Raw genomic sequence first — 25,903 nt, forward strand, 5'->3', positions numbered from 1 at the left:
CGAGGTGATGCAGGCTCTGATAGAAAATGAAAACCGACGCGCTCCGAAATGGATGTCACCGATGATGGCCTTCTCGCGGCAAAAAAACAAGAAAAAAATCAGTATTTGTCAATTTGTGTGTGTTTTTTTTACCCATCAATTGGTACTTTTTATTTATTTTTTTCATAGAGTTCTGCCTTTCAGGGACAGATTGGCTTCCTCTTTATTTGCTCAATTTGCTGTTTCTCTGGCCAACAACACCGGTGCCGAGCGAGTGACATTGTAAGCGCTCCAAAATGAAATCCACTACCATTACCGTCCTTCTCCGGGGGTAGTGCAGTCATTGCCGGTGTTAGAGAAGCGGCAGCAGTGGCATTATTATGCCTGAAATGATTTGGGTAGTGACACAGAGCAGGCTGTAAATTGGCGCTGGATGGGCCAAATGTCTGGTGGAATGAGATTTCCATTCTTACCCAAATGATGCTGTTAGCTTGTAAACACAGACCACCTGAAGGATGGGAACCTACCCTACGCTGACACAAATCCCAGCTGACTGCGCTGTACAAATGCCGGCAGGCCTCTCTGTTTTTTCTTTTCGTGGCTGCGCGTGCAAGCGTGTGTCTGAACTAAACTTAAACACACATCTGGCATGTGTGCTTTCGCCCGGGCCTGAAGCTGGCGATACACTAGTTCAGCACAAATGAAGTGTTCTGGGGAAAACACAAATCTTGTGGTCGGCGAAAGGCTCGGCCGAGCTAAAATTAACCCCCGGACTCTGTCATTACGGGACCAGAAGAAAGCCACGCTGCGTTGTTTGTGTTATTTCACCGGGTTCCAAACCTCTTTCACTTTTGACCTCTTAAAAATAAGGCCGTGTCCACGTGTGACCTCTCGAAACAGGGTTGCATGCGTCAGCAAATGATCCATGAAAATTTCAATCTTTGTTCGGTTCCCGTGATAACACAGTGCAATTTTATGGTACAGATGCCACAATAATAGGAGTAAACCCTCCTTGAGCAGCTACCTTGTCAGAAATACAACAGAGGACTCACTGGTGTGTCTGTTTAGAGTCGAGGAAGTTGTTCGAATGAAGAATGCAGCTTTTTTTTTTCACCACGGTTGGAACAACCACGATCGCCGCAGCTCACTGCCACCCCTGCTTATTCCCTCTGCAAGAGGATATGATGCAGCCAAAGAAATGAAGAAGTGTCCCACAAATACCCTTCGATTTTGCATTCATTCTCCTATCCAGAATAGCCCAAATGACCGGAGATCATTATTTAACCACAGCGATGCAACTGGCCTCTAAATATTTTTGGGAAGCCATTCGGTGGGGGGGGGGGCCTCAGCAGTCAACCCAGTGGTTAGACTGAACCCATTTAAACGCACATTAATCTGATGTTCTTGATCTGACTAAGCTCCTCTTTCTATTTCGAAGTTGTAAAAGCAACTCCAGCTTGGCGTAGGCATCATTGTGCACTTGACACCGAGGCACGAAGCTGTCAGCCTCGTCGAACCATTGTGCAGGGTGTTTTTCCCTCCTCGTACAAAACATTACTGTCATTGCAAACCTTTCACACAAAGTAAGAATCTATTTGTAAAGAGGACTTTCTGCGACCTTAAAGCAAGAGAGACCATTCAGAGAAATACAGTCGACCTCGCAGCCTCCTGACTACTGAATCGAGCTTTTGTGGCAGGCGATACCATCTCTCGTAGTGTGTAGTATGTTTTTATCTCTCGTGAACTTGGAGGGGAAGTTTGGGGGCCAGTGTGTTTGGCTCAATCCCATTTCCAGTTTTTTTTCCAGACTTTAGGTAAATCTCAGGCGACGCACTGTACCGCATCAAAAGGGGGAAATGCAATTTGGAGATACGTCAAAAGGAGGGACTGTGCAGCGCAACATTAACAGCATCAGCAAACTAGTAGCGATTGATTTAACTCCAGCCATCTATCCCAACAAGGGTCGGGGACACCCGGCCTCTGGGCGTGACTGTGCAAAAGGGAAGGGAAGGGAAAGGGTGAATAGGTAGGAGTGAGGGGTGTACTAGTAGTTTTCGATGGCTGCGTAACAGCGTGGGTGCAATCCTCTGTTTTTCCTGACTGTGTACGATGTGAGCAGGAGTCACTTAGCGGCGTGTGAGGTTCGTCGGTAGTCATTTCAGTCAGTCTGGGGTGAGCCGCAGAAAACAAAACTGCTGCAGTAAAAAAAAAAAAAAAAAGGCCGAGGCTGTCTCCACTGACAGACCTGCTGCATTAAAGGCTTACAACCGGGATGTGATCCATGTTCTATTTTCTGTCCTCACCTACCAGTTGCCCTTTGAAATCGAGGTGCTCTTCACACACCCACACACCATATGCATATATAAGCAGGCACACACACACACACACACACACACACAGCGATGTGTGCGTTTTTTTGCTCTATGCTGAACAAATGGCTCCTTTTTCAAACATAATCTCTCCTTCTGTCTGCAGGCAGCTACCCGAGAGTTTTTCCATTAGCTCGACCACCTCTGAACAATGATGACCATTAACTTAATCAAGCGCTGGTTCTTTTTACAAGCCCATTTTCATAAAAATGTACAACTGCACGCTTCTCCTTTCTCCACCTTCATAAAAAGCACACCCGCTCCACGTGGGCTGAGGGACTCTGACACGGTTAATAAGATGTTCACCCCGAGCTGAACGCCCTGCAAACCAAGACCAGCCTCCCAACCGCGCTCGCATTCCAAACCCAGCATAATTACAAGCCGGGGTTGATTAATTATGTCTCAACAATATGCTGCACTCCAACGCCACAAGGGCTAATTAACAGAATGAACAAGATGGGTAGGAACAGTTATTAGGATGGTTCGAGCTCGCTCTCCAAATCTGGCAAAGCTGTTTACGGTCCAAGAAAACGGAGAGGGGTGTAAACCGTGCAGATTCAGGCTCTATCATGCAGAGATCAGAGGTAACTCTGGCACACAGCTCCGAGCATATAGAGCGGAGGAACCCAGCGAGTGCACTGCGCCACGATCGGGGGCGCCTGTGCCGGCGCACCTGACAGCACACACGGCGTGTAGTGCCATCCATCTGCCTCATTATTCGGCCCTGCTCGCAGTGCATCCAGCCTGCGACTCGCCTTATCTGTGCAGCCTCGGGGGCCCGGAGGCATCCCTATCGCAGGGCTCAGATCAGATCAGCCCTATAAAACAATCTGACCTTGACAACGGCGGGGGATGATACATGATCTGACCCCGGGCTGAGGAAGATGGGGCTCAGTCCAGACAGGGGTTCAATCAGTGGAGTGTCCCTTACTTCTTAGGTAAAAGCGGTCATTTTTTGGCAGAATACTGATGCAGTAAATGAACTGACTGAGTGCGCTAATTGTCCGTGTTAACACCTCAGTTTACAACAACAACACGTTCCTTTACTCTGAACCTTGATTCCAGTTGCATATTTCCACCCAGAAAGTCCACGAGAATACAATCTGCACGGTGATCCCTCGGGGTTAATTCCCACCCCCCACCCCCTCTAATGAACGCCTGGACTTACACCTCTGGAATATGAATACTGTCCGTATCTGCCGATGCTTCAGCGAGACAGGATTTCAGCTTCCTCTTAATCATCGGGGAGGGTATTACAGAACCATCATGGCTGCAGAATCCCATTAAGGGCGGGGGGGGGGGGGTTGCCATTACAATAAAGTCATTGCACGAATCAGATGAAAACCGTGTGCAGGATCCCCCTCCCCTCCCCAGGGAGCCCTTTTCCCGCTCGTCGCCTGATAATGACAGGCCTTTTTTTTTACTTTAGGATCACTGAAGTCGCCATTTTTCCCTCATCAGAAGGCGATAACCTCGAGAGTTGTAATTAATCGCTGCAGCGAACTCGGGCAGCCGTTGTTTGTTTCTTCGGGATTCATTCCGGAGCGCTCAGTAGTACATATGATGTGTGATTTTTCTGCTCCCTCCTCAGCCAGAGCGAAGCTTTTTTTTTATTTGGTCTGCATCTATGAGACACTTAGTTAATGTGAAACTCAGGTGTTAGACGGTGAAATGGAAATTCCCCCCCCCCACACACACACACACAGCTGTGAAGGGAATGTTTCACAGCCTTAGAATCTAATTTAGTTGCAATGGCTGACTCAGGACTTTAAAAGAAAGTCATGTCGTCCATCTCCACCAGCAAAAGTTATATTCACACTTTAAATTCAGTGCATTTCCTGATTCACAGAGTGACAGCAGAGCCCCATTTAATATTTTCTTGGATTGGTGGCAGAGTCATGTGCAAAAAAAGAAAAACCAGCAACCCCATCTGTCCTGGGGGAGTGGGTGGGTGGGAGAGAAGAAGCAGATCTGCCAGAAAAACACCTCAGCCAAAAAACCTCAACTAGAGTTGGTCTGAGCCTTAGAAGAGGCAGAAGAAGAAGAAGAAGAAGAAGAGGAAGCATCATTATCTGCAGTAACGTGAGAATTACAGGTGATCATCGTTTCTTGTGACACGGCCACACTGTCACAACACGCCACCTGCTCAGCCTACCTGTCACAGGATGACACTGACATCCGTCGCAGGTGGCAGCAGCAGCAGCAGCAGGTCCATCCTGTCCTGAGCCTGGGAGCTCCAGACCCCCATCCACCTCCACCTCCACCTCCACCTCCAGCGCCCCTGAAGCGGGATCAGCGCAGTTTTACGCTCTGAGCTGTTGAGCGTCCTCGCTCCGCCGCTGACACCGGCTGCAAAACACCAACTTCTCCTCGATTTTTTTTTTTTTTTTACGAGCGCACCCTGCGATGTGATTAAGTTACCGGAGCTGGTCGCTGCACAAACACACTCACACGCACTCACACACACACACGCACATACATACACTCACGCACGCACCGTCCGGGCGCGTCGGTGCAGGAGGATCTGAGGCAGGAGTGTCCCGCCGCCCCCTCGCGTCTGTCCTCCAAATAATTTCTTTCCTCCCGGATCCGCTCCTTTATCATCCAGCATGCACCTCTCTCTCTCTCTCTCTCTCTCTCTCTCTCTCTCTCTCTCTCTCTCTCTCTCATGGATCGCACATCATCGCTCCCCGCTGCTCCCGAGACAGGCTGTCTGTCAAACGGGCTACAGGCGTGATTCTCCGCCGGTACATGAAAGTGCCCCTGTTGCTCTCACACTGAGTTCTGACCTCCCGCTGACAGATCGCCACAACACAACAAAAGCTCCTCTAGTTTAGATTTTTTCCTGAGATATGCTGCCGACACTTTGCGCTCCAAATCGGAGGCATCCGAGCAGCCCCGGGTGGACAAAGGTGCGCTGCTGAGCGCCGTGAACACACCGGGAGCTGCTGGTTATAACGCATCCCTAGTTGGTCTTACAGTCGCCACCTGCGCTGCCACAAATACACCGGCGAGGCGATCAGACGTCTGCTCGTATGGATAAGAGCTCGGGGATGGCAAGTGATGCCTCCAGAGCAGAGGACGATCTTACAAGCCACATGGAGAATAACCTACAACTCTGATCGGGGAGAATGTGACCTGGGATGTCGTCGGGAACAATCGGCGCGTCTGCTGTTCCTCGGGCGGATCAACAATGAGCGCATCGTCCAAACCTAGACAGCAGAAATCACCCAGCACGATCCCCGCTGCGCTCCGACTTCCACATACACGCACACACACACACACACACACACACACACACACACACACACACACACACACACACACACACACACACACCGACAGAGAGCTCGCCCTTACCGGGTGGCGGTGCCACGCTCCTCGCCTCGCTGCTGATCTTCCTCTTCACACCACGGCCGGGCATTTGTGAATCAATTCAGCGTGCGAGCGCAGGTTCCCTCCTCGTCGGGATACGAGTGATGAATGTGCGTGTTAAATTGTCCATTTTCCATATCCACAACAGTCCACACACACACACACACACACACACACACGACCCGCCCCCGGGCGGTAGCGATTGGTTCAGAGGCTCCTCGACGTCTTCGTCGCGCCGTAAAGAAAAACACACACACGCACATCTGGATGGGACCCAGCGCAACTGGAGCGCGCTGGAAACACCGAGTTACGCACGGTAACTGAACCGGCGTGGAGGAGCGTCACCATCTCCAGGGGCCTCTTTTTTTCTTTTCTTCTTTGTCTTCTTCTTCTTCTTCTTCTTTTTTTTCTCTCTGTTGTTTATTGTGGTTGAAGATTACGATCTGGTCACCTTGGCGGAAATTGTGGTGTCAGACACATCACTGTAAACACAGACCGTCATGCAAAAAAAAAAAAAAAATAGATAAATAAAGGCGCTCTGATGGTGGCTGTAGCGATAATTCAGTCTCAGGGACACCGGACCGGACTGGGAGGGTTCTTTTGTTGTTGTTTCAGCAGGTGGACAGGACAAGAGGAAACACAATGGTGATGATAGTTCAGCATGAGGAGGCCCCTCAGAGCTGATTAGATGTGGATCCAATAGCAGGTGGATTTAAAACACACATGGCAGCATATGTACTCTTTATCACATATATGATTGGTGTGTTCTTGTGCATGGCTCATCACCATATTTGCACGTTTAGTGTGTTACAGCGTGATGATATTAGAGGGCACAGAGCTGAGAGTGTTGGAGTGCCTAATTTCCAAAAGGGGACCTGGAATGTCTGGGACTCTTGCGCCGCCTACTGTCCGGATTAAGTCATCCTCCTTCCTCCCCCCCTCTGATTTCACGTTGTCTTGCTCTGTGGTGGTGGTGGTGTCTCTTGTCTCTTGTCTCTTGTCTCCTGGCTCCGGCGGAGCGCTGAGCCACACCGAGCGTGGAGCGAGGCGCGGCGAGCTGGGCCGGCGAGACTAATGAGAGAGCGGCAGAGCGCAGGCTTTCTGAGGATTAGTGACAGCTGTCACAGTGTGAGTGTGGCTCCAGTGAGCTGTCACAGGACAAGGAAAGGAAAAGTAACATGTATATTTAGAATTTAAAAAAACAAAAAAAAACAAGGCTGTAATTATTATTATTTTTTATAATTAGAATAAATCAATTAGAAAATGTAACTGATGAATTGATTTTTAAGATAACTGACCATTCATGTTCTGTCTTCTGACAAGTCTGTGAATCGTTTTCATTTCAAATTAACCACATCGTTTAGAAGTAATGCAGCCTATAGTATCAAACATTAAATAAAAGCTCGGTAGGAAAAGATTTAACACCAGTGCAACGTTTTTAAGTGGGATGGTGGAATCTCCGACATTACCCCACGGAACTGAATGCACCATAAGGCTCCTCCCAAACCAGAAGGCAAAAGGGGTGAATGGGACTTTGTATCCCAGAGTTTAGCCTGTCAGGCAAAGCTTTGTTTAGCGTCCTGCCAGTTTTCTGCCTGTTTTACTGAAATTCACGTTATATGAATATAAGAAACTAGAAAATCGCTCAAGGGAACAACAGGATGGTAATAAAATACAAAGGTAGCTATTTTATACATGTTATACTAAAAGGATTGATGATTAAATTCTGGTTATTTTAATGTTACGTTTTTAAGCGAAATTTGATATGAAATTCAATAAAAATTAAATCCTATAAAAAGTTATGTCACAAAGATTGATAATCTCATTACAGTTCTTTTATTGAGAGAAATGTAATAAATGAACAAAAATAAATCAAAGAAGAAAACGAATAAATAACTCAACACACAGGGGAACATGTCATGAGTATCATTCAACTTTTTAGCTATTATTCCATTGACTAGTTAAGATTTTGGGAATTATTTAAAATAATTCATGAAAAAAGGGTGTCAAACGAATCACTACTTGGAGAGAAAAATAACTGGTCGCCTGACAGACTCAACTCAGGGCATACAGCTGCCCTCTCCCACTACCCGGCACTGACTGAAGCGGGTCATTGATCGACGCTGCTGCTGCTGCTGCTGCTGCTGCTGATCACATAATAGTTGTCTTCGTTCCAGAAAGGTACGCTCTCTGTTCCAGTCAGCAAACATGCGAGGTTCAGGTGTTCTCTTGAAGGTTCTGGGGTTGGTTTTGTGCCAGGCTGCTGCCAGGTGAGCTGCCATGGACCTCTGACACTGTCTTACATTAGAGAAGGCGTCTCTTGTTATGCAAGCAGTTTGGTAAGTTGTCCGTGACGTCAGAGATGGTTGATCGAGGCAGTGAACGCCTCGCTTTAGAGCACCTGGACCAGGTATTTCAGATTAAGAGCGTCTTAAAGCTAAAAGCTGGAACTTTTACGCATTAGAAGACAGAGTGTGTGTTTGCATGGTCGTGACCCTTTGTTCTGCCCCCACCTCTGTCTGTTCTGGCTTCAGCTGATTCTCCTTTAATTATCTACCAGTGGGGTCAGCCTCTCCAGAGTCAACGTGCATCATGATTCTGTAACCCCACAAGCTTGTTAACTGTTTGTGTTCACACACACAAACACACACTGCAGCTGTTACACGTGGGTTTATGTGCAGTAACATGTGACTGTGTTTATTTCCTCTGCTCTTCTTTGTGGTCTGCCAGCAGCCGGGCTCAGGCAAACATCACCAGCATGCTGGCACCGCAGGCGAACCGGGTCATGGAGCTTGGAGAATGGGAGGAACGCTGGCAGGACAACAGGATCGGCTTCCATCAGCCCGAAGTTCACAAGTAAAGGCTCCACTTTCATCTGTGGGATGAAGTTTTCCCGGTCTGTGTGTGGTTTTTAAAAGGGTGGTGTTTTTATTTCTCCCCCAACAGAATGCTGGAGAGCAACATCGATAAAGTTCTCGCCGGCCGGACGGGAGTTCGCTTCTTCTTCCCTCTCTGTGGGAAAGCTGTTGATATGAAGTGGTAGGAAGAAGAAGATTAAAGACGCTCACATCCGTTTTCAGTTTATTTCTGCCTTGTGTGGACACCTCTCTCTCTTTTTGTCTGTGTGGATCCCAGGCTGGCGGACCAGGGCCACTCAGTGGTCGGCGTGGAGATCTCAGAAATGGCTGTGAAGCAGTTCTTCGAGGAGAACAACATGACATACAGCGAGGAGCCCGTCCCTGCCATACCTGGAGCCAAGGTGTATAAGGTATGTGAGCCATACACGGTTGAAAAGACATATTTGTACTCATAGCACCTGGATGGAGGCGCTAACTGTACTCACTAGGGGCACATTCAAACACATTGTGCATACTTATTTAGCTTTAATGTTCAAATCCTGTTGATTTTTAAGACATCAGGACCAGTTTTTGACACTTTTCATGGTAGGTGATTTCCGACATTCACATAAAAATGATACAGTGTGCCACCTGATGCCGCTGCCTCTAACATGATCTCACTGATATCAGCCTCAAAGCTGTATTGGAGTTGTTTTCCGTCTAAAGGGAGCAATTCTCTACGGCTACGGCTTCACGTTTAATGCATGCAAACATCTGAACACGGCTTCACACGACATCACTAACCACGACCGTTCTTCAAACATGCCCAGTACAGTTGAGCTTTGTCAGATTTTTGTCTTTTGATTTGATTTTTTGCCACGTAAATGACCATACTAGTGTCATTTCATGTGTTAGATGTTCTTACAAATTGCATTTACATACAAAACCCCCTGTGGACACATATCCTGCAAGAAATGGAGTGTAGCTGTGAAACACTATAAGGGAGAAACTAACTTCATTACAGCGTCACAAAGGTGCTGGTCCTAGTCCCTTGTATAACGTCATCATGTCGTATATCATGTCCTCTTTTTTTGCTATCATATTTAAATTTCATCATAAAGACACAACATAATGACAACTACAAGTCAACTACATACACATACACGCGCCCCACAACGAAAAACAAAACATCAGCAAAAAAGAAAATACAACAAGAGACAGCAGGTTAAGTGACCAATATCTTGGCTGCATTAACGGAACAAATGTAGCTTTGTCACCAAAATAAAAGCGTACTGGATGTTTTTCTGTCACCCAGCTCAGACAGCCCAAAGTAACAAAAACAATCTAGCATGCTATTACATGTGACACTGGTGGTAAGTGTAGTATGTGATCTGTAAAAGAACGAAAACACAACAGAATTACTAGTGTCACACTTAAAGAGTTTGTTGTTTTCCAGTGATATAAAGTCCAGTTAACAAACCAACCGATGCACGTGTGTCTCTGATTCCACAGAGCTCAGAGAAAAATATCTCCCTGTATCAGTGTGACCTGTACAGCTTCTCCAGGTGAGTACACTCTGTGTGTTTTTGAAATGTTCAGTTACCTTTTTTAAAAGATAACGTTTAACAGAAACTCTGTTTTTTCATGTCACAGCTCCATCGGGGGTCAGTTTGGGGCAATTTGGGACCGAGGCTCTCTCGTGGCCATCAACCCAAAAGACAGAGAAAAGTAAGACGAGATTGTTTATTCAGTTATGGAATCAAATCAGTATATGTATGTATGTATGTATGTATGTATGTATTATTACCTCATTAATATTGTAAATATTGAAATGACCTATATCTGAATTTCCTCTCCAAAACTACAGTGCCCCTGTGACGCCTCCACCTAAACATCCTAAAATTAAATGAACATTTCTTTAAAACAAATTAAATGTGTAATTTGGATATAATAATCATTCATTAGATATTACACAGTTTGGTAACATCGCATTACATTCTCTCACGACATCACCACAGGTACGCTGCTCTCATCATCTCTCTCATGGCCAAAGACTGCAGATACCTTTTGGACACTTTGTTGTACAACCCTGAATTATATCCAGGTAAGTGCAGAGTCGTACCCATCCCTCAGTTAAATGTACCCACAGTATGTTTTGTATGAGTTCAGTGATAACAAAAAGATATCTCAGACTGATATTTGTCTTTCAGGTCCTCCCTTTTTTGTGCCTGATGAGCAAGTGCAAAGCCTGTTTGGTGAGTGTTGTCATGGGCTCAGTGCATTTCCCATTCTTGAAACAGGCGATGATGAATTTGCAGTTTTTTTTAACGGTGCCTCTCTGTTTCCTCAGGGAAGAGCTGCGATATAGAACAGCTGCAGTCGGTGGACGCCCTGACGGACAGACACCGAGGCTGGGGGCTGGACTTCCTGACTGAAAACGTGCACCTCATCACTCCAAAGAGCGTCTGAGAACAAACCTCGAAACCCTAGAAAAGCAGATGTTGGGCATTTTAATCTTAAATATTTTCCTGTGCTTGTTTTTTTTAATGCTTAGACATCGTATATAGATTTGAATGCTTGACAAATTAAAATGTTTTATATTACCAGATGTCTGTGGCTTTCTTGAAACCTGTTTGGTAGCTGTTGGCAATATTGCTGTTTGCAAATAGGCAAAATAACTTCTTTATAAATTAAAATTAATTAAGGCTTTGATTCACTTAAATTTGTTTTTTTGCAGGTTTGAGAACAGAGCAACAGATGTCTGTATTTTTTTTCTTTTTAACTAAAACAGAAACAGTTTCTCTTGCAACGCGGAAGTGTCCTGTGCGCGTCATGGGGTCAGCTCCCTCCTCATTGGCTGTTGCCTGGATACAGTGTCCAACATTAGCAGCGGAGAGGAGGAAGGAACCAGCTAAACCAGGGTCCCAAAACTAGAGCTGACTCGTGGAAGTTTTTCATTCACAGAAATGCCGAAATATCCAGAGAAGCCGAGAAGTGTAGGTTGCTACACTGAGACAGACGAATTTAAATGTTTTGAGTGGCTAAAAACGTTAAATACCTTAATTTGTAACAGGTAACAACTCGTACCGGCGTTTTAGTGCCGCAATGTTAACGTCATTAACCATTAAAAGTCCGAGTGCCTAGTATATTTAAAGTTCATGCTTACATTTAGGGACACCTTTAAATGTCCGGTTTATATATAAAAGTAATAATAACGCTTTCTTTCAGGTGAGTCCGCCGACTCCAGGCCGCTGGGTCTGGAATGATGAAGCTCGAAGTGTAGAGTTTCTCAGGTGAGCCTGCTAGCTAGCATACTGCACATGCTAGCAGTCCTATGGCACCATTAGACTACAGAGCACAACTCTAAATTAGTCAGGGATCGTGTAATATGAAAAAACAAGAAGGTATTTAGAGTCATTAGGAGTAAAGGGGATAAAAGCCATTAAACAGGCAATATCAGAGAGAATGATAAGAAAACAACGTCACATCAGACGAATCAAGAACAAAGAAAAAGATTAAAGGACAATGAATAGATTAACAATAAACAAATAAAACCAGTAAAGGAAGAAAAAGACATGACGTGAGAGGAATTATAAAAACAGATAAATAGACTATGATGAAAAGATAAAAAAAATATGTTTTATAGGGTGACTTCACATGAAAGCAAGTCTGTAAAAGTGCGTTTTGAGAAGTGATTTATAAAGGATGTGGCCAGCTGTCTCCCAAAGAAACTTACGATGGATCTTGGGATAATATTGATGAATTAATGTGAAGTCAAGATAAAACTGGAAATAACATGCTTTATGTCATCTAACTTGGGAAAAATATCCATATTCGTGAAACAAATTGCCATAATCCGAACCAACCCCACATTATCATGTTAATGACAACGTGTTTAGTTGGTATGACCTTTTTAAAGGTAAATTTAATACAATGCGTATAACACAAACTCTAGCACTGTGAAACGGTAAAGTGATCTGTATCATCTATGAATCTGTTTGTACCTTTGTATGAAAACGTGTATAATTAAGATGTAAATAAAACTCCTTCCTTGCTAGTTCTGGTCCAGCAGAGGAGGCTGTTCTGAAGGAAAGGAGACAATCCAACAGCAATTTCAAGGATCTTCATCAGCGATCAGAGTGGTAGGCCTGCGTGAACCAGCAGCTTTCGAAAAGTCTTTGCATTTAAATGTCCAGACGTTATTTAACCTGATTTTAATTATTTGAAAGGGCAAAACATGTGAAGTTAAATGCAGTTATTCTTTGCTCTTCATTTGAGTACAACCTGCACATGTTCACCGTGACAGTTCTTTCTCCTAGGTTGGCTGCCATCTGTATGGTGAACCATAGAGGGCGCCAAAACATTAGAAAGAGCCTGAGCCCTGCTCACCTGAGTGCCTACAGGTCCTCGATGATGAAGAGGCAAGGAGACCGTATTACCATCGATGATGTTAAACGTAAGTGTCGATACGTTGTTGAACATAGCGACAATAATACTGCTGGCTTAAATCAGCTGATCCTCTTTGTATCTGAAGTATGATAGTTGGTAATGAAAATGGGAGTTTGCTGAGCGGGAACATAAAAGAGTACCTTCATATCGAATCCCATCAAATAATAAGTAAAACTATACTTTGCTCTCAGGTTATCCTGATAGAATTCAGCCTGAAAATGGTGCATTACTGTAATGAGTGAGTGCCAGATGACCTTTGACCCCCTTCTATCTGTGTCGTAGAGGTGGCTGTCGGTTTGCTGCAGGAGAATTATTCGCTTCCCATTCCGCTTTGCTTCATGACTGTATTGAAGTGAGTAATAAAAACACACGTTTTCGTCCTAACATACGTACAGTTTGGCTTTGCTGTATATTCTATGACAAAATAAGCCATGCAGTGATACTGACTGCTTGTCTGTCCAGGAATAAAGAGCTTGATGACGTTCTGGCTGCCCTTCTCCTTTACCTGTCTTGTTTCTTCGAACACAAGTCTCTAGAGAATAAACCCAAGTCTTTAATGCCGTAAGTTTGCTTAGAATAAAAGAATGTAATGTTGTTGAAAATTAGTGGTATCTTTTTGTATCACAGTTACTTAATGCATTTCTCCCTCTCTTCTCTGTCTTGTATTTCTACACCTTTGATCTCTTTTCTAACAATCCTCCCAGTGTAGACATCATCACAGAGCACCAGATGATGGCGGAGGCTTTGGCCAAAAAGGAGATAGCACAAAAGAAGCTGGCTGTCTGCTATTTCAGTCTCATCATGGGCCTGGAGATAGAGCAGCACCAACACACGTCGTATCACAAGTGAGTGTCTGTTCAGATTCAGAACAGCTGTTAGAGAAAGAAAAGTGTGATTCTGTCTGCAATATTTTCCCCCACTTGTCTGGTTACCAGGATGCATCACTCGTCCCACCTTTTCAAAATGGATCCTGTGGGGACCATTGTATGGCAGTTGTGAATGTCTTCCCAAGAGGCTTTAAGGACGTCACTGAGAAATATTTAGCCCAGATTACATTAATATAAAGATTACATATAAGGGCATTTTTATTATTTGTAATAAAACAAATATTTATAGTGAATCATTTCTGTCTGTAGTACCAGTTTGCCACAACACACTAACTTCTGATGTGGTTTTCCAGGGGCCGGATGTCATCAAACCGTACAGAGTGGCAACTACATGCGGTATGGGCAATAAGAATCCTTTAATGTGCTCCAATAAAACCTTTCAAAGCTTTTCAAGACTTTAAGGAACTTTTTCGGACATGGTTATTGTTACCTTATCTGTCTCCTTACCAAGTCCCACTTTTTAAAAGGCTTCTTGAATCTGACCCGTAACTGACCTGAAAGTCCTTTCCCTGCAATTGCAGCATGTTGAAACATTCAAAGACACATATATTGCCTCATCTGCACATAGAAGAACTGAACCCTCAGCTGTCAGAGTGAAGGCCAGTTCACCATCTGTGAATACAGACGGCAGCGAGCAGAACAGAACGACATTGAGTGCTGGTTATGCCTGGTGGCCTTAATGAATTAGTTAGTGGTAGGAGATGTTGACTCAACACAGGTGCTTTGCTTTGACAGGCTCTCCCCAGTATTTAGCCAGGTGGGTGGAAAGGTAGAAATATCAAGCTAAGAGCAGCAGCTTATTGTCTGCCCTCTATGTGACCGGTTCTGGGAAGAAATAGCTGTTGTGACCTTTTTAAAAATACAGAATAAATGTCTGTCTGGGTTTTCTGGTAGAATTAAGGATTTAATTAAAAAAACAAATGCATGAATGTCTAACTATTAAATGAATTAAGAGGTCACACTCTTCACTTTCTTGTCACCCTTCTGTGTCCTCACCCTGTTGTTTCTAGTGTTTGTACAGCTTCTTCTGCTTTGTGGCCTGGGTGACGTTTGGCAGGAAGGACCTGAGGGACATCCAAGAGGAGGTGGGGCGACTTTTGTACTCTGACACCTTCAACTCGGCACTCAGGAACAGCAGCGATGGGAACTCTTGCACGACCCTCTCTGCCGTTAATGGTTCAGTGAAGATGGAAGAGGCTGACCCCAAGGACACGGGATGCGATGGCACATTCAGGCACAGGTAAGCTGAAGCGAAGGGAAGGCTGGGTAGTGTGATACAATCAATGTCGGAATGTACTTTTTAAGATTAGAAGACTTTTTTTTTTACTTTTTCCCTCGTCAGTTTTTTATTATGCCTATTTTGCTACTATGTAGGTTCATATCTCCAGGAACTTATCCTGTACATTGTCCCCACAAAACAGTTTCAGAGCATAAGCTACAAAATCCTTGGCGTTAGTCAAGTAAAACCCGATTCTTGACATTATGATTGGCTGTTAAACTTGCATTCAGCCAGGTTGTATGTGCATCATGTTTCCGTTCTAAGCTGGGCTACATCTTGAGTTTTGAGGTGAGGATGGAGTGTAAGCAACGAAGAAGGAAGTACATTTTTCTGTTTATTTTAATTGTGAATCAGAACAAATATGCTTTAAAAGTAGTTTTTAAAGTAGCCAGTAATCATACAGTCAGAAGAAATGAACCAACACTACCAGCAAAAACTTTGATATAGAAGTAGACATGTGATCCACTGTTGATATAAAAATATATTATATATTGTCTAACCATCAGTATGTGTAACCAGCCTCCCTCTGATTTGATCTATTAGAGCAAATAACTGAATAGCTCCGGCAGTAATGTTATCTGTGTTTGATGGAAGTCACGTCAGACCTCTGACAGGAACATGATTGATGTAGACAGATTCATAGCTTTGTCCGATAGCAGGGACTGCCTGACAGACCGTTTTATGTTGCACCACTGTGTCTGACACAAGATTGGCAGTTGTGTAAGCTGTCAGAGGCCTCAGCGCTCTTTCCTGCTGTCAGGTTGAGACCAAACAATCAAACGCTGGGCCTGAAGCTCGCTCTGCTCCTGAGGGTGGGTGTACATGACATGATTTGTACAAGCTCCAGCAGCCTCCAACTGTCTGGCAGACACTAAAAAGATTGTCAAAGGAAAAAAAAAACATTTGATTATATATATATATTTTTTTTGCATAAGCACCTGGATCTTGAGAATTTGGCTCCCATTACTGCTTTCCTGATTAATTAGTTCTGGATATTTAAGTTTCCACCATGAGCACTATAGGTATGTATGACAAAATGGAACATGTGTGGAATGTCTGCTTTTCAAAATGCTTATACAGCTGTTGTCAGTGCATGAATGAAATATTATATAAACAGATCCTCAACATTATAATATTTGGTTTAATTAAAAAGTTTCTCCTCCTACTTTTGTACTCTCAGTTGAGTAAGTAGAACGTATCAGACAGAATTTTGTCCACACTTGTTGCCCTCTGCACCTCCTCTACACATTTGCATGTTTGCCTGTGGTGTTTTTTTATACACACTAAATTCACAACATTTTCTGTCCCTGCTCCTTGACCTGACTTTTTTCAGAAGAACGTCCCAGCGGCGTCCTGCCCTCAGCACTGTGGTTAATCAGCGATCCCCACTGATGGTGTCTCTGCTGCCCTCGCCCAAAGAGCAGTCTCCCCATCTGTTCGTCCGCAGCCCAGCCAGGAGGCAGAGCCCTCTGCAGGCCGAGCTCTGTGACATCAAGGCTCTGACGGAAAAGCTCAACCAGCAGCTGGCCAGCGTCAGGTGGTGAAAAACTTGATAGATCATGTCACTGATAATATCAAGAGGGTGGGATTTGTTTTTGAATCATTGATATGATTTATCTGTATCTCTACTTCTTAACACAAATAATCAATTACTGCAGTGTGCACAGTGATTTATGGTCAGAAAGTGACTTGTGACCACTGAGACAGCAGAAATATTTCAGACAAACTAACAGTGGTGGAATTCACTCATCTAAGATTGTTTATTCGCAGGTTGTATGCTGCCTCAGAGCCTAAATACATGTATTTTGTCAGCAACCGGATACAAAAAGAAAATTTGGATAATGTCGGATTTAATAATAAGCCAGGCTGATAAATGATTGACCTGTAGGGTACAGTATGAACATACATTTAAATAATATGTACAATTTGCCTATACTTGCTTTTTTGGTTCTTAAATACCTTATTGCCAGAATAATTACATTTAAAAAAAATTTTAATTAGATACGTAGACTTTTACTTAAGTACTATTCATCTACCAAATCTATCATAACATCTACCATCCATGTGAGGCTGAAAAAGTCTAAACCACAAGCTCAAAGCTGCACAGTGCTGCAGAGTGAAGCAGTAACTTTAGTGGGTCAAGTGCCACAGTTGATTCAATGTGAAAACAACAACAACAAAACTCTCCTGCCTGTTTTGTTTGACTTCTTAAAAATGAGCAACTAGTACAAAATAACTGAGCCCTATTGTAATTATGTGCAGTCATACCCACTCACTCTACATAATGATCATTGAACACTTTGTCTGGCTTTAAACAGAATAACAATAGATTTGATTCATAGCAAAATCTTAATCATCATCTAACCAGATCAGCTGAAAGAAGAGAATAATTCACTGTCTTGAACTTACCTACAAACACACAACTATTGTGTATAATTAATGTGTGACTTTTGGGCCAACATAACAGAAAGTACAGATGTGTTTATCTTTTTTTTTTTTTTAAGTTTTGTACCTTTTATTCAAACGAGAAGACCCTTGAGATTAAAGCTAACCATTACAAAGTTTAACAAAATAATCAAATAGAGCATGTCAACAACGTACACATAGGAGTTTATGGGATAAAAATAATAAGAGGAATGAAAGCTACACAATAAAAAAATCTATTTTCGGACTAGCAAAGTCTCTTCAGTTACACTAAATCAGTGCTTTAAATTCAGGGAGAAAAAAAAAAAATCATTAATGCTGCAATATGTTCTGAAGGTTATTCCATGACCGGGGGGGAAACTGGAAAAAAGACGATCTTGACTTGGGTTGTGGAAAATCAAACAACAATGAATCCATCTTACTCTGTGTATTCTCTCTCTCTCTCTCTCTCTCTCTCTCTCTCTCTCTCTCTCTCTCTCTCTCTCTCTCTCTCTCTCTTCATGTATTTATTAAATCAGCTTTGGCATTCTTGGCATGCCATTGAGACAATTCAGTCGCAGTACCCTGATACCCTATGAAGAAGAGAAAAACAATGGAGACGAACAAGAACCAGGGAGTGACGTTAATAACAACAGCGAGGACCATACTGGCATCCATATTCGAGGTGCCAGCGCGTCCTTCGCGGGACCCAAGTCGACAGGTCTTGCCGGATTTGGCAGCACCACCCACATGAACTCTCAGCAGCTACAATTCAGGCAGTGACCTCAGACGCCGAATAACTTCTAGGAGAAAGTTTTTTTTGCATTTTTATTGGCATTATGCAGACATTGCATGTGTAAATGCATTCCTCAGCACAGCCCACAGGGTCAGAAACAGAGAACAGAAAGTAGCAGGTTTTCATTCTGCCCCTGTTCATGTGGGGCTCCTTTTCAACGGCACCTCCCTGGACTGTCATCACACACACCGTGTTTGCTCCTGAATTTAAATCACTGTCTTATTTGCCAGCTGGTGGTGCTGTTGAATAAAATATAATGAAATCCGGAACAACTTTGAAGGTCTGCACTTTTCTATAGAGCCTGAAAAATATTCAGTTCACATATGAAAATGAAAGAAGTCCAACATGTTGCATGCATAATTCACACTGGATTACATGTATTTGGGAAACCAAACGATGCAGCCTTTACAGAGCTTGTCATCTCGACAAGTTCACCTTCCTTTTTATTTACATCATTGAAGGCTTCCCTGTAGACCACTGAGTCATCCTGTGTCCTGGCCTCACAACAGGCCATCAATAACATGACCGTATGCCACACATGCGCACACACAAGCACAAACATTCTCACACACCGCTCTCTAGGCAGGATTGGTAGCAGAAGGGGCTTTGGCTTCGCCCTAATTGGCTGCATAATCTGGGACACCAGGAGTAGAGCTAAGCCCTCTGAGGAGGAGGAGGTGGAGGAGGAGGAGGAGGAGGAGGAGGAGGCCTGGGAAGCCTGTGCATGAAGATGGGGGATGGGTCACACGATTTATTTCAAATTAGTTTAAAAGAATTGAAGTGCTCTTGGTGTAAATTTAAACTGTTTCACACCAGGAACGAGTCAAGCTCTTCCTCTGTTTTTTTTCTTTCTTCTTTTTTCTTTTTTTTATTATTCAGAATTAGTCAAATCAGATGGGACCTGCTTCTTTCTCCCCTCTTCTTCTGCAGCTACTTTCACCTGTTCTCCAGACCAGTGTTGCTAATCACCTGGCAAGCAGTCAGATACCTGACACAGTGAAACCTGCCTTACCAGTGAAAATGTCCTTTTCCCTGGACTGACTAAATAATCAAAGAGGTGCTACAGTGGCAGTGGAACAGAAACTCAGTATAAATGAGAGGAAAAGATTGGCTGTAATCTTGACTACTATATTAAAGGAATAGTTCCAAGTTGTTGGAAGTGTCATGTTTTTGCATCTTGCTGAGAATTAAGGGAGACTGACACTCGTTGATACTCGAAACTTAATTATAATAAAAAGGATAACTGTTTCTACACTTTTTTATACAGATTTCAAGAACAAGATAGGTGCTGAGCTTTAAAATGCAAGTCTTTATGCTAAGCTACAATACTGGAGACATTATAAGAGAAGGCTCTGAAGTTATGGCTCTCTCCCCATTCGGTAGATAGGGGCATGGTTTTGTTAGAACAAAGTAACTGCCCAGGGGCAATGCCAATAGGATAGACTCGCCTGTGAGGATTTTGACGATACGCACAACATAAGATAACAGTTGCATATTTAGATATATCCTTGTTCGTCAGTTGACAGAACGATACAAGTTGCCTTTCAAAATTCCTGAAAGTTTGTCTTTTTCTCCAAATGAGAGATCCAGCAATGGCACTAATTAGCAAAGCTTCATCATTCAGCTGTGAATCTCTTCACGGCGTAATTGGTTCAAACGTGTCAAGGGTGCGATATCATGTCGTTGAGCTCAGCAAGCATATGCAGATACCACAGCGTGTACTTACCTCGAGCACCAGGGCAGGTGGAGCATATTCACATTTCAGCCAAATTATGATCGATACATGTCGTGTTTCTGGGAGTAGACCACCTGCATTCTGTTTCAGTCTGCTTTACAAACATCAACAAGTCCTGTCCTCTGCATCTAAAGGAAGTCACCTTCTATCTGCACAACTACACTGACTTGACGGCTGCTAATCACAAAAGTGCCTCTTAAATCGAGCATTTGGAGAACATGTTTTAAAGCTTATCTATGTGCTCTGCAAGTCTGTTTCTATCCAATAAGGCTTCTTAAATAAAGTGATAATTGTGAAATATTAAATCAGTTAAATAATGTGCTAGGATATATATAATGTTGCTCCTATAATCTTAATTTGTCACTCTAAAATAATAAATGCAAGTTTTCATGCATCAGTCCATCCATTATCTGTACTGTCATCGTTTGTTGGGTTGTAGCAACACATACAGCATATTTGGACAAGTTTCTATATTCAGGTCTGAGCTTGCAGGATTGATTTTAAAAACTGTGAGGCATTAACAAATATGTTCCCATTTAAAATTAAGTCCCCTAACTCTATTGTTTTAAGACAATGCTGCAACACTGTGCTGCTGCGAAGGACAACAAAACTTCGCCTGACTTTCCATCAGCATGTGAGTGAATAGATAATCACTGAATGTTTAATTTTCGGGTGAGCTTATCCTTTAATCCCACAAGCACAGAACTAATAAAAATGAACTTATCATTGACTCAAAACACTTCCAACCTGAATAACCTCGAAACCTTGGAAGGGAGTTTAAATTGGGGCAGAATGTGGAAACTTACATACATGTGACCGAGGTTACATTGTCAGAATTATAAAATTGGGAGGATAAGTTCACCCAAAAATGAAAAATCAGTCATTATCTACTCACCTACATGCCAACGGAAGGATTTTGTAGTCCACAGCAAAACAGCATTGCAGCATTCTCCTAAATAGCTTACGTATTTCAAGTCTCTTTGGAAAGTACGATTTGTAAAAGTCATACTTTGAAGTGGGGTGCGTGCTAACTCTTTTAGCTTTGCAGCTACAGTGAAGATTTTGCTTATGAAAGGGTGTAAATAACATCTTTTTTAATCAATTTGGGTTGTCAGGGCTTCTGAAGATTATGCCAAGGAAATTGAACCTTTTCATGTTTGTTATGTTGGATTTTTTCTACATTTTTAAATCAAGTTCTCATCTACTTGTGTGGGGTCTACTATCTACTAAGTGTGCTGCCACACTGGTTTTGCTGTGAAGCTCCAGAAATGTTTTGTGGACTACAAAACATGTCTTTGCATCAGCATGAGGGTGAATAGATAATGACTGGATTTAAATTTCTGGGTGAGCTCCTGCATGTAAAGACCCAGTTATAAAGAGTTTGGAGATGGAGACTGTGCAGTAAATGTACCACTGTGTTGACTGTGGATGAGTTACTAGCTCACAACACCAGCAGGGGGAGACTTTGCCCATGGATGGCTGAACTTACAAAACTGATACAACTCCTTTTTTTCTCTGTTTAACTCCAGTGCATCTCTCTTAACTGGGATGTTGGGTATTTCATCACACGGTGAAATTACAGAAAACACCTTATCGGATGTGTCCACAGGATCTCTTCTTTTTTTTTCTTCTTTTTTTTAATGCAGCAATGAACAGAGGAGACTCGTTTGTCATTCAGAGAGGCGATTGAATGGAAATACGGGAAAAAAAGAAAAAAAATTCTCATTAGGGTGCAATTAATGATCGTTATCTCGACGTGGAGATAAATGGCTCAATTAGCCGCGCGGGTTTGTTATCCGACCTCCCCTGCAGATACAAAATAATAATAACAATAATGCAATAATCAGCAGTAATTCCTATCAGAGCGTCAACGGACGATGTAATTAGTTTGCTTTGATCGGTGTCTTATTTTTTAGGGGGGGGGTACTTAGTTGCAAGTTCTCGCGGTGTCACGGCCGAAAAAGGAGCGCACGCACGCACTCACAGCAAAAGCGCGTCAGTCCGTGCGCGCGCGCCCCTCTCTCTGTCTCTCCACGCTCCGTCCTCGTTATTCTCAAGTGAGCGCTGAGGGAGAGAGCAGCGCGAGCGAGCCGTCTCGTGCGGATTTTCTTTTTTTCTCCACTCACGCGGGGCGCGCGGAGGACTTTTGCAGTTTTGCTACACAACAAAAAAAAAAACACACGCAAAAAACAAACAACAACAATAACAAAACGTGCTTGTTCGTGCAGCTTTTACGTTTTTATTTGCGTCAGATTTAAAAAGAAAAGAAGAAGAAGTGCCTGGAGAGAGAGAGCGAAAGAGAGCGAGAGAGAGAGAGAGAGAGAGAGAGAGCGAGAGGGGGGAGGAATAACCCAAAACGCAACACGTATCCGGTGGGATCCCACTCCTGAGAGAGAGAGAAGCGGCAGGAGTTGGAGCGAAGGGTGCGAGGAAGGAAAGAAACGAAGAAGAAGAGGGGGAAAGATTTGACGTTTTCGCTCCTAACGACGCGTTTTTAATTGAGGAATAATGAGGAACGCATGGATAATTTTGACCCTCGGGCTGACCGTCTTCCTCTCCGGGGAAACGGTAAGTTAAACTCTGGACTGCGAACTACTACTTGACAAACGGTGGTGATTTGGTGTGGTGTGGGGGGGACCTGGGGTCCGATCGCTCTCTGCTGCGGTCTGTGCAGTTTGATTGAGACACACACTCACCCCACGAATCAACCTGTGTGTCTGCTTTTTATCTTAAAATGCTCCCATAGATGTGTGGTACAAACCCGTGATATCACAGTTTGACAAGTTGGACAAGTGTGAGTCTCTGTCTGACATCTGACTGTACACAGGCCTATTGCTGACTGCCACTTTGTCTCTACAGCATTTTTCCCCCTCTATATCATATAAGATGCTTGGATGGAGCCTGCAGAGGTTAATGTGATTATCTTCAACTTCAGTTTTTTTTTTTAAAGGGACCAATGTGAATAAAGTTGATTGTATTTACTGTGATGTCGTTGCACCAACAGCAAAGACTCATTTTCCAGGAGATCTTTAGAAATCTCACATGACATTGGGACAGTTTGAGACTATATGACACTTGAATCGAAGGAAGTTATCACCAGGCTGACTGTCAGAGCGCCCCTGGTTGTGTTTCACCTGTATAAACACTGATTTTTTGTTATGATGCAGGGCTGTGCTCGCAGAAATGGATGCAATATTGAGTAAATGTCATACTTATTGGATCCACGCAGCTTTGCCAGACAGATGCATCTTTATCCTCTCCTTTATTCTGGCAATTATTGAGCAGTCGTGGCATTTAAATGGCATAACGCTTATCCGAGCAAACTTATGAGTCTCATCTTCAGTGTTTTCAGAAAGTTTTTAAAACCCATTCTTTTTTGCTGCTCCATTCCTCTTGATTTCCTCGGTCGTGCCTTTCCTCACTCGAGTGTGCATCGGCCCTGCAAATTGGCCGGGGCTGTGCGACTGACAGATTTTGGCACATTCATGTCGCAGCCCCTGTCATTATTTGTCCCCTCCTGTTGTTTCTCTGTGGGTTGTGACTTGTCGCTTGGCGCACTGCCTCCTCCTCTGTTGTCCAATTAGCTGATTCAGACACTGTTGTTTTAATGACTCATTGTTGTTGCGTGAGGTCACCCGCCAGAGTACATTTTTCACGTTTGCTATTATCTGCTTTCACACCACGGCTGTGTATTTGCACAAAAAAACTCTTAGTTTTTTTTTGTTTTTAGTCTGATTTGATCACGATAACCCGACGTACACCGACAGAACTCCATTAGCACAAACCACTGCATCAGAACTACCGATACAGTCGAAAAAAGGCTTTCCACGAGAGTTCACTGAGGAGGCATTTCAAGAGCCATTGACCACACTTTACGCAGACAATTCATACACACACACACATGCACACACTTTAGCCTGATCAATATCTGCCTCCCCCTTTATCGGTGTCCCCTGAAGGCCTCCCTGCAACTTGACGTGCGACATCGATTCTAAATATTGGCGCTTGTGTTGACGAGCGCTTGATAACCTGCTTCAGGCACATCTGTCTGTGCTTTAATTACCCCGTCACATCACAGCGGTACAGTGGTGTGACTCTCAGCGGCACACTAGGAAACAAATTAAAAACTCGCCGCTCTTTTCAGAAACAATTTCAGCGCTGAGGTAGGTTGTTTAAAATCCCGGCTCGTGGTTTATGTACTTGCCATCTTTGAGCAAAAGGTTCTGCAGTGAAATACAAGTTGCAGACTGTCTGTGCTTCACAAGAAACACCAACTGCTGCTGACTGTAGCTGGTGTTAGCGTATTAGCTCCAGGAGCTGTGCCGTTAGCAGTCTGGTGGTGGAACTCAGGTAGTTGGGTAGTTTGAGCGTCTTACACCTCTAGCACAGGAGCTTTGGAGCGGGATTGGCCACGAGCTAGCTGGTTAGCTAGTTCAGTTTACTAGTTCAGTAAACATCTCTGCAACACAACATATAGATATCACAATATCAGAACTGTTATATCCTCAATGTTTTCAACTAACATTGCCCCTTTAAGGATGAGTTAAGGAGTCTCACAGCCTGAGGAGAGAAGCTGCTCTGTAGTCTGGCGGTACGGCAGCGAATACTTCTGTATCTCATGCCAGACAACCACAGGGTGAACAGACTGTTGGTGGCTGTTGTCTTTTAGTATCCTGGTAGGTGGCACCAGTGATGTTCTGGGCAGCCGTCTAACGAATTATATCCATTTGTGGTGTTTCCAGTGGGTATGCTCCCTTTTCTTCTCTGTTAAATGTTGACAGAATTGTGGTGCTTTTGTCTAGAAACCCATTTATGTTCCAGCTCGCTTAGACAGTAATGCTTTAACAGCGGTGCAACATGTGAGGTCTCTGCACATGTTAAAGCCTCCACTTGAAGGAAAATACTGTTTAGCCGTGCTGTTGTGTCGCCATCGTAGCTCTCATTAGATGAGGTCAACGTGTGGCGCTGCAACGGCCTGCTTTCCTCTTTAACTCCTCTCTCCGACTGTTTTCTGTTCCGCTTCCCACCCCTCTTTCTTCCAAGAACTTTTATGAACGAGGAGGAAGAGTTGGGCCGGGCTCAGCCTCGATGTTGTGGTCTGTAATTTGTGTCATGTTTTGGTGGGAAGCGTGGGTGTCCACCTCCCTGCACGTCTGTGATTTACAGGGGGGGTTCTGAGTGCTGGATGCCGGACTCAAAAGAATCACTCCAGGAGGAGGGCCGGGTTGGGGAAGAGGGTCAAAATAACATGGGAAGTCTCTTCGAGTTCAACAAAAGAAGGAGATTTCACATATCTGTTTATCTCTTTTCCTCCTCTGTGTTTGTTATTGACCGATCCCATTCGTGAGGATGATGCAGGGTGAAAGCTGTCTTATAGTCTTCTCTCAGAAGGGCAAGTTAGGTTGGATCGCTGTAATAAACTATCCTCAAATAGTCAAAAAGAAGAGATGCTCTAAGCCCGAGCAAATCCCTTGTATTATTTCAAGGGTGAGGAGGCCGAGGCGCCGAATATAGGAGTTCAACTCGAAGCCTTTGATGGCTTTTCAAGGGAAGGAAGACGGTGCAGGCGGTGTATTGTGAGGTATGTATTATCTATCAAAGTCCCGCAGAGGTATTCAGGTTTCGTTTTTTGGCTTGGATTCTTCTTTTTTTTCGGTGTATCTGCTGATTTGCCGGTAATGAAATGAACAACACAGATGCAAAAGCTGACCTTCATTTCAACTTTCAGTCCGTCTAGTTCCTTTTTTTTTTTTTTCCCAGACAGACTCATGCGCATCCACGCATCGAGACGTGT

At 43.7% G+C, this 25,903-nt stretch overlaps 4 protein-coding genes across 12 annotated transcripts in view; 3 read left to right on the forward strand and 1 right to left on the reverse strand.

Annotated features, from left to right (window-relative positions):
* LOC119017160 (exostosin-1c) overlaps nt 1-6,011 on the reverse strand; it is an 88,321-nt gene extending 82,310 nt beyond the window's left edge. Inside the window, exon 1 of one of the 3 annotated variants that reach the window (XM_037093637.1) lies at nt 5,709-6,011. The gene's annotated coding sequence lies outside the window, so the exon portion shown is untranslated. The other 2 variants (XM_037093640.1, XM_037093638.1) reach the window with 2 other exon arrangements.
* Nucleotides 6,012-7,756: 1,745 nt separating this feature from the next.
* On the forward strand, nt 7,757-11,168 carry LOC119017229 (probable thiopurine S-methyltransferase). 6 transcript variants are annotated; one of them, XM_037093765.1, is made up of 9 exons: nt 7,757-7,904; nt 8,457-8,579; nt 8,670-8,762; nt 8,859-8,991; nt 10,073-10,125; nt 10,214-10,288; nt 10,579-10,664; nt 10,771-10,815; nt 10,911-11,168. In XM_037093765.1, the coding sequence occupies exons 2-9, from the start codon at nt 8,482-8,484 to the stop codon at nt 11,027-11,029; spliced, it is 702 nt and encodes a 233-aa protein (XP_036949660.1). In that variant the 5' UTR covers nt 7,757-7,904; nt 8,457-8,481; the 3' UTR covers nt 11,030-11,168. The 6 variants fall into 6 exon arrangements, with proteins under 6 accessions (XP_036949660.1, XP_036949661.1, XP_036949656.1 ...); XM_037093766.1 differs by having other exon boundaries at nt 7,759-7,904; nt 8,454-8,579; XM_037093761.1 differs by having other exon boundaries at nt 7,846-7,993; nt 8,454-8,579.
* Nucleotides 11,169-11,397: 229 nt separating this feature from the next.
* Nucleotides 11,398-18,647, forward strand: LOC119017228 (protein phosphatase 1 regulatory subunit 36). 2 transcript variants are annotated; one of them, XM_037093758.1, is made up of 11 exons: nt 11,398-11,556; nt 11,789-11,853; nt 12,619-12,702; nt 12,880-13,016; nt 13,292-13,361; nt 13,472-13,570; nt 13,714-13,854; nt 14,190-14,232; nt 14,907-15,136; nt 16,509-16,712; nt 18,118-18,647. In XM_037093758.1, exons 1-11 carry the CDS (start codon nt 11,527-11,529, stop codon nt 18,359-18,361), a joined length of 1,347 nt encoding a protein of 448 aa, XP_036949653.1. In that variant the 5' UTR covers nt 11,398-11,526; the 3' UTR covers nt 18,362-18,647. The 2 variants fall into 2 exon arrangements, with proteins under 2 accessions (XP_036949653.1, XP_036949654.1); XM_037093759.1 differs by lacking the exons at nt 11,398-11,556; nt 11,789-11,853 and adding an exon at nt 12,219-12,479.
* Nucleotides 18,648-22,142: 3,495 nt separating this feature from the next.
* sdc2 (syndecan 2) overlaps nt 22,143-25,903 on the forward strand; it is a 45,373-nt gene continuing 41,612 nt past the window's right edge. The window contains exon 1 of the mRNA XM_037093679.1: nt 22,143-22,677. Coding sequence (XP_036949574.1) covers nt 22,618-22,677 — 60 coding nt within the window. The 5' untranslated portion in view covers nt 22,143-22,617. The remainder of the gene's footprint in view (nt 22,678-25,903) is intronic.

This window comes from Acanthopagrus latus, chromosome 3 (genome assembly GCF_904848185.1).
Source record: "Acanthopagrus latus isolate v.2019 chromosome 3, fAcaLat1.1, whole genome shotgun sequence".
Lineage (NCBI taxonomy): Eukaryota > Metazoa > Chordata > Actinopteri > Spariformes > Sparidae > Acanthopagrus > Acanthopagrus latus.